We start from the raw sequence: 8979 nt of genomic DNA, 5'->3' as shown, positions 1-8979 counted from the left end.
GATCAATGCCCCCCACGTCTCCTATAAAAATATTGGAGCCACCAAACGTGTACAACCCATTCCACCGACCCACTAAGTGGCGACAGTGCTCTCCAGACTAGAGGAAGGCAAGCAAAAAGCAGTGTGAGGAAGCCATTCTCATGAAAATGGATTGGCGAAAATGCTTTCGCTTTCGCGCAGGGAGCTGGCGGTGGGGTTTTGCAAATTTGCATAATAGATTACGGGTGGAACACACTTTGAAACACGCAGCATAAATAAGACCAGAATCGCAAAAGCTTCATCAAAGCTCTCAACAGAAACCCCAAGAAACGAGCGAGCCCATCCAGACTTGCCCAGCGGCAGCCAGCAGACAGGAGCAGCAGCAAAGCAGTGAGCCTGGTGACGCGAGGTTACAGCAGCAGCAGAAACGAGCTTGTGACACGCCCGCTGCAGCCAAGAAGAACACACACGGAGGGAGGAGTTTGAAGGAGAGCGGTGTTTCCTGCTGTTATGGAGGAAATTACTGTTCAAAACTATTGTTTAGATGTCTGACGTCTTACTGATGCCAAAAATGAATGGTTAAAGTGACTGTTCTATTGAATTTCACAAAAAGCTATTTATCTCAGCTTAAATTTTCAGACGCTGAAACCATGCTGTATTCAAGTGCTAATGCCTACATAACTACTAACTCTACAAACTAACTCTTTTAGACAGAGAAAGCACACATTCTATTAGTTCTTTTGAGATATTTTGTGTTCACAAAATCTTAGCAGAAAAGAATCCTCGGGTCTTGAAAGATGAGCCAGAATCCTCAAAAAACCCCTCTGGCAGAAGCTACCTACAGTAAAAAAAAAAAACGGCTGGCAGTGAATGTGTTAAGAGAGAGGATATTAGGGCTGGCTTAAAAAAATTATATACCGATATCAAATCGATATTCATTTGAAGGAACTGATATTGATTCATAAATCCCAATAAAGGTATTTTAATATAATGCCTTTTCCCGTGGATGCTTCAATCTTTAACCCTGTTAGACTTGCCTCGTTTGGTTATTACCGCAACGAGATCTCGTAAACATGTTAATATTTTTAATAACACACCAGGTTAAAGGGTTTCTTGTACAATTTACAGCATTAGTTCTTTGAGAATCTCTTTCATATCCGAGAAAAATTGGTATTGTAACTGTAATGTCAATATCGAATTGGAAATCACATCGAATCAAGGAATCAGGAATTGAGAAATCAGTGGCGCTACCCAGGCCTAGAGGAGAGAGGGGGGAAGCGAAGAAAAGGGTTGGGGAGGGGAGCTGGGGGGGGGTGGTGGGTGATGTGGATGGAGCGAGGCTTGCAGATGGGAGGGCCGTTAATCCACGGCGGTTAATTGCGCGCTCGGGGATGGCATCTTGTCAGCAGAGATAAGTTGTCACATTTTCCACTTGAGCTGAGACTAAACGATTGTAAAATAAGTTATGGGTGTCCTTGGGGCCTGTCTGGCGTTTGGGGACGGGGCGGCCGAGGAGCGCTTGTGTATATATACATGTGTGTATTCCTGTGTGTGTGTTTGTTCGACAAGAGTGCTCCGTGCCAGTGTCCAACCCCCTCCCCCCACACACACACCCCCACGCGGCCCAGCCCCTGTCCCCATGCCCGTGTCAGGAGCGTGATATTGATGGAAGCTGAATGTTATTTTATTCCGCCGCTAGTCACAGCTGTCAGCGCCGCTGTGAAGAGTGGAAGGCAGAGAGACTCCCCCTCAGCCCGACTCTCTCTCTCTCTCTCTCTCGCTCTCTCTCCCTCTCTGTCTCTACAGGCCAAGCGGCAACCTCTGGCTCGGAAAAATGAAGCCAACACAAAAGTGACAAAAGCTGCAGTTTCTCGAATGGCCACGTGAGGCTCGCTGCAAAAGCAAGAGCCACATGTTAAAATACGCAACTTTATAGCAGGAAAAAAACATGTTCACAGCCTGGTTCAAAACACAATAACTTTCCATTGCATTAGATGGAGGTTTTAGGCTCTTCAGCCTTTCATGAAAACAACATTAATAGCCAAGAAGGAAGACTTTTAGGTCATGGACTCTTGACTTCGTTGAGAAAAGTCATGTTATTCTGCATCAGGACCAGGGTTTGAACCCCCGTTTGCCTCTGTCTTTCTCCCCCCCGTCGGCAGACACGGGCCTGGGCGACTCGGTATGCTCCAGTCCCAGTATCTCCAGCACCACCAGTCCCAAGATGGAGCCGCCTCCGTCGCCGCACGCCAACCGCAAGAAGCACCGGCGGAAGAAGAGCACCAGCAACTTCAAAGCCGACGGCCTCTCTGGTACTGCGGAAGGTAACGCCATCTCGCCCCCCACACCTCACCGTTTCCCTGCCCGGGTCCATCGCTAGATCCACCCGCCTGCACTGATCCCTCTGCTCTGTAAGGAGAGCTTGTGGGAATTCTGAGGTTTTGTTATGTAGGTAGATGTCTGTTATCAAGGTTCCTACACAGGTCTGGAAAAATATAGGAAATTAATTTGAGCGTCCAGAACTGCAACATGTTCCCCCTTAAAACACTGAATAATATCTGATGGAAAAATCCAGAAAGCACTGAGGAAAGCCTTGCGAGGAACAGGGTTGGGAAACACAGCCATCTTGTCCTCCGAGCCTCCTGACCTCCGCTGTGAGGAATGGATCTCTCCATCCTCTCATCCAGTCATCCCTTCATCCTGTTTGGTGTTTCTGTTCCCTGTCCGTCTGTCTGTGTGCACTGAGTTTATCAGTGCTGTGAGTCGATGTGTCCGTTTGTCATGTAAACGGCCTCAAAGTTGACCATTGGGGTAAAGAAGTTAGTTGTGCTCAGAACTGGTGTGTAGGAGAAAAAAACAGGCCTACAACAACATAGATAGCTTGGTCAACACTCAAAATGTAGAATACATGTTCCTTTACTCCTTGAACATTCATTATTCATTCTATGGAGAATAGAAGAATAGATGCTTTTCATGGAACAGTTTTGAACCTAGCTTATGTCCTGTCAGTTATTGTACGACAAACACTGCAACAGGAAGTACGCTGGGGGTGATTTAGAATGTTTATGTTGCCGAATCGAAACCATCTATACCAAAAGTGTCACTTCCACTATTTTACCAGATTATTTTAGACAGGGGAAAAAATCCAGAGAATGGTTTGCATAGTAAATGGACAAAACTTGCTAGCATTTGCTGGTGCTTTCTTACCCTTCTTCTAATATTATTGCCTTTCTCTTCCTATTGAGTTACACAGGGAATTGAACCCCTAACCCCGGCAGTGTTGAGGCCCAATTATACTCTACGTTAAAGACGGAGACGTAGAGAGCCTTCTGTCCGTACTCTGCGTTCATTTTGTGCATTTTCTGTCCGTCATCTGAAAGCTTACGGATACGCATGAAACATAGCGAAACCACACACACACTCATGCATTTGACTCTCTACTGCCCACTGGTGGATGTATTGATACCAACGTGAAAGACGCATGGAAGTACAGTATGTGGGCAGTGACAATTACACCGTTTGAAACGGACGTATTTATTTTCATATGAAAATGGAGTATAAATGAGCCTTTAGTGCCTTGTTCTACCCATTGACCTGCATAGGATGAAGGTTTTTGTCTCCTATAATGGACTAACCTCTTGTTGTATGTAGATAAAACTTGAATCTGTGAATTTGGATGGACTCAAACACACTGGTTCACAGTGACGTGTGTGTGTGTGTGTGTGCGTGTGTGTGTGTGTGTGTGTGTGCGTGTGTGTGTGTGTGTGTGTGCGTGTGTGTGTGTGTGTGTGTGTGTGTGTGTGTGTGTGAAAGTAGCTGGTCAGATAATAATGCACATTTTCCAATAGAAATCAGTCACATGACTTTACCATGACGTCGTCATAGTTTTAACGCTGCAGGCTAGTTGGTATAACGTGTTTAGAATTTGATTAAATCAATTCAAAGATTGGAATTTGTGTGTTTTAGTCACTAAATGTCTGGTGAACTCGGTAGTCCCCCCCCCCCCCCCCCCCGCTCTTATATAAAAACACACACACACACACACACACACACACACACACAATTCAATTTTGTGAGTATAGACATTCACACGTCCTCTCTTGTTCTCAGTCCCTCTCTCTCTCTCTCTCTCTCTCTCTCTTACACTCATTCACACACACACACACACACACACACACACTCACACACACGCGTGCGTAGTGGTGGAACAGATGCGAGTGCGGCAGCAGATGTGTAATGTGTGTCTCTCCATCATGGAGGCATCAAGCGGCTGACAAGGCAAGTGGCTGTCTGGGTGACGGATAGATGCCCAGGCTCACTCACTCTCTCCTCTCCTCTGCTCTCCTCCTCTCCTCTCCTCCTCTCCTCTCCTCCTCTCCTCTCCTCTCCTCTCCTCCTCTCCTCTCCTCTGCTCTCCTCCTTTCCTCTCCTCCTCTCCTCTCCTCCTCTCCTCTCCTCTCCTCTCCTCTGCTCTCCTCCTCTCCTCTCCTCCTCTCCTCTCCTCTCCTCCTCTCCTCTGTCAAAATTAATCGTTTTTAAGATGCATCGCGATGCAGACGTGGAATCAAATCGTTGACAGATGAATCGTTTAATTTATGTTGACATTCAGATTTTAAAGTTGTTTCTAAATAAAAAAGGGAGTTGATATTTATCTGACTGCTTGTGCAGTAATAATATAGAAAATTGAGGATGTGATACTTGGAGCTGCGATACGTGGAGCTGTATCGTGATGCATCGTGGAATCGAATCGTTGACGGATGAATCGTAATCGAATCGTGAGGCCAGTGAAAATTCACAGCCCTACTCCTCTCCTCTCCCCTCTCCTCTGCTTCTCTCCTCTCCCCTTTCTCTCTCCTTGTCTCCTCTCCTCTCCTCACTTCTCTAGTTTTCCCATTCTCACCGCTCTCCTCTCTTGTCTTCTTACTCTCCACCCAGCAAAGAATTTTCGTTATCGATTAATCTGTCGATTATTTTCTTGACTAATTGATTAGTCTTTTGTGCTATAAAATGTCAGGAAATGGTGAAAAATGTCAATCAGTATTTCCCAAAGCCCAGGATGACGTCCTCAAATGTCTTGTTTTTTCCACAACCCAAAGATATTCAGTTTACTGTCATAGAGGAATAAAGAAACCAAAAAATAATGACATTAAAAAGCTGGAATCAGAGGATATTGATTTCCCCCCGCCTCAAAAAATATACTGAAACCCAGTAATCGATTATTATGAAAAAATATTTGGCAATTTAATACTTGAGAACTAATAAATAAATAAATAAATTGTTGAAAAATGAGTACAAAAGTTTTCTTTTTGTATTATATACTAGCCATTTAGATGTATCAGTTAATGGTAAATGGTAAAATGGTAAATGGCCCGCATTTATATAGCGCTTTTATCCAAAGCGCTTTACAGTCAGTAGGTACATTCACCCATTCACACACCGATGGTGGCAGGTTACCACGCAGGGTGCTGGCACACCAACGGGAGCAATTTGGGGTTCAGTGTCTTGCCCAAGGACACTTCGACATGCAGACTGGAGGAGGCGGGGATCGAACCACGACCTCTTTTATCCAAAGCGATTAGTGGACGACCTGCTCTACCTCCTGAGCTACAGCCGCCCCAGTTAATGATTGAAACAGCCATTACAATAATGGAGATAAAAAAAATAACTGACTTGTACCCTTTGTTACTTGCCCTGTGAGCATCTTTTTTATCAAACAGGCTATTTCCACTCTCGCCACACATTGTCAGACGCTCCCTGAGCGCTCACAGAGGGGGGCAGCAGGGAGGCTTAAGTGAAATATTATAAATAATCCACCGTATTGAAATCTTTTATCAGCTGTGTCACTTTCATTATTCAATAAGCGATTAGTAACAGTCTTCCCAATTTAGCCATTAAGCACGGGGTGCGCCGGGTCCACGTAGGCTGTCACGCCAGGCGGGCGGGTGAAGTATCTCTGTGTCAGAGCCCAGCCAGGAGTGATGTATGAGGGGGAACCGCCCTCCAAGACTGAGCTCCCCCAGGTAGACCACACCACCACCAACACACACCGCACCCAGCTCTCACACACGCTCACTCACTCCCTCAGTTAAGTCTGCTTCATTGGCATGGATGTTAGATGAACAGCGTTGCCAAAGCATCTAAATACAATGTAAGAAAAATTACAACAAAAATATTACACAAGACTTATGTTTCACTTGTACTTCTGTGTGCTGCACTACCTTATTAAAGTTATTTATTCCGCTTTCATTACATTTTTTATTAGTCTCAATCCTTCTTGCTCAGCCTCATTGCTGTTCGGGATGGGCATTTCAAGCAAAAATATATAAATAATGATATTCAATATTCACTGAGAACTATTCCACCATTCTTCAAAGATCTCATTATTCTCTCGTTTTAACGTTAAAATGAGAGTAGGACCTGTTTGGGGCTAAATAAATTACTTACTACTAGCAAACTGTATCGGCGGACATTAGCATAGAGCTAACTAGCTAAACCAGCTACATAGTCGGATTAGCCCCGATAGAGGCGCTAAGATGAGACCAGCTCTGAAATGGGGCGGCATTAGCTCAGGAGGTAGAGCTGTCGCCTGGGAATCGGAAGGTTCCCGGTTCGAGGCTGGCTCCTCCCGGCAGTGTGTCGAAGTGTCCTTGAGCAAGAGACTGAACCCCCAACTGCTCCCGACGAGCAGTTAGCGCCCTGCATGGCTGCAGACGCCGTCGGTGTGTGAATGGGTGAATGTGAGGTATTCATGTAAAAGCGCTTTGGGTAGTAGTCAATAGACTATATAAAATGCGCTCTATAAATACAGTCCATTTACCATTTACAATAGTCACATAAACTGTTAGATTTTTTTAATATATATCTATAATTTAATGACTTTGAAAATTCGAAAATCCCTAATTGCTGGGGTGTTTCTGCACTGCCCTTCCTTTTTTTTTTTATAACTTTATTTTTTTTCAAAATGTGAAACACCATAGTGACATAATAATCAAAGATAATAACAAGGATAATAATAATGACAATAATAATAATAATAACAACAACAATAACAACAACAGCAGAAACAACAATAATAGTACAGTAATTAAGACCTGACAAATATCAAAAAGAAAAGGACATGCACTGCCCTTCCTAGAGCTCACCTGTCAATCAAAACAAGCAAAAAATTCAAAAGGTAATTACTTTAATGAAATGTAATATAAGTCCAAGTACACATTCACTCCAGCTTTTGATGCAGTTGACCCCTGCACAGCAGTCCTTCAAGCCCATTCCCTTAATAACACACACACACACACACACACACACACACACACACACACACACACACACACACACACCTGTGTCAGGTCACACAGCGCCCTGCTGATCACAGCCTCGCTATCGGCCCGTGGTCCTCGTTAACTAGCTGCCGTTTGATACCCCCCAGCTTTGAAAGGAGATATGTCGAGACGGAGGACTCCCCTACACACACACACACACACACACACACACACACACACACACACCCTTCGTTATTGGAAGTGGCCCCACACAGATAACAGCTGGATAACTAGCCGCATTCCCCATAGCGAAGATGAGAAGCTGAGACCACTTGGATCGCCAGACCGGCTAACCGCATTCCTCGCAACAGGTGGAGTTGACAGGTAGAATGTTTTTGAAAAAGAGAGAAAATCTGACCACTGCTTTGATATCTGGGGTTGTTGATGACTTTCTGACCACCGCTGTGATTAAGAAGGACGGAGCATGACTCACAACAGGGATCAGCTGATGAGAGTGTGCGTGTGCATGCATGTGTGTGTGTAACTGTAACAGACACAAAATAGTCTCTTGCCCTCTCAGATGGAAAAGGGGGTGTCACAGTTGAGGAGCGCTCCTTATTCCATAATTCATCCCACGACGGTGAAAAGGCCCCACAAGATACTCGATACCCCGACGCCGCACCTGCAGCGCCGCCTGCGTGCGTGTCGCCCATGACTGGCTTATTGTGCGGACGGATTCCTTTAAAGTCGGGGTAATCAGGGAGATGGGCCCAGGGGTCAATTTGTGTCAGTGGGGGTCAAGCAGGTGGGAGACAAAGACGTCCACTGTGGAGGAAAGAGTCCAGGTGGTCCGCCAAGAATCTAGATGAGTTGAAGTCCAAGCCACAAGCTCCACTGCAGCCGTCAGCCATGGAGACTGCAGTCATTGTAAATCAATGGAAGCTGTTTCACTGCCGACGTTGAAATGGCGTCGCATTCGTTTAGCGTTGGCGATGTGTCGTGTCGTGTTGATGTTGCGAGTTTCACATTGTGTTCACGTTGCCTTGGTGATGCATAGCCAGTGTGTTGCGTTGCTTACAGTATGTGTTCACGTTGCCTTGGTGATGCATGGCCAGTGTGTTGCGTTGCTTACAGTATGTGTTCACGTTGCCTTGGTGATGCATGGCCAGTGTGTTGCGTTGCTTACAGTATGTGTTCACGTTGCCTTGGTGATGCATAGCCAGTGTGTTGCGTTGCTTACAGTATGTGTTCACGTTGCCTTGGTGATGCATGGCCAGTGTGTTGCGTTGCTTACAGTATGTGTTCACGTTGCCTTGGTGATGCATAGCCAGTGTGTTGCGTTGCTTACAGTATGTGTTCACGTTGCCTTGGTGATGCATGACCAGTGTGTTGCGTTGCTTACAGTATGTGTTCACGTTGCCTTGGTGATGCATGACCAGTGTGTTGCATTGCTTACAGTATGTGTTCACGTTGCCTTGGTGATGCATGACCAGTGTGTTGCGTTGCTTACAGTATGTGTTCACGTTGCCTTGGTGATACATGACCAGTGTGTTGCGTTGCTTACAGTATGTGTTCACGTTGCCTTGGTGATGCATAGCCAGTGTGTTGCGTTGCTTACAGTATGTGTTCACGTTGCCTTGGTGATGCATGACCAGTGTGTTGCGTTGCTTACAGTATGAGTTCACGTTGCCTTGGTGATGCATGACCAGTGTGTTGCGTTGCTTACAGTATGTGTTCACGT

The 8979-nt window shown here is 45.5% G+C and overlaps 1 protein-coding gene across 2 annotated transcripts in view; it reads left to right on the top strand.

The window, feature by feature from the left end:
* agap1 (ArfGAP with GTPase domain, ankyrin repeat and PH domain 1) overlaps window positions 1-8979 on the top strand; it is a gene marked incomplete at its 5' end in the record, with an annotated part of 348600 nt that overhangs the window by 284862 nt on the left and 54759 nt on the right. For both annotated transcript variants that reach the window (XM_083634203.1, XM_083634202.1), the window contains one exon: window positions 2142-2303. In XM_083634203.1, coding sequence (XP_083490329.1) covers window positions 2142-2303 — 162 coding nt within the window. The remainder of the gene's footprint in view (window positions 1-2141; window positions 2304-8979) is intronic.

Source organism: Poromitra crassiceps (genome assembly GCF_964638095.1).
Source record: "Poromitra crassiceps genome assembly, chromosome: 3".
NCBI classification, from domain to species: domain Eukaryota; kingdom Metazoa; phylum Chordata; class Actinopteri; order Beryciformes; family Melamphaidae; genus Poromitra; species Poromitra crassiceps.
Note: the sequence above shows the minus strand (reverse complement) of the source record. Positions and strands in the feature narration are given on the sequence as shown.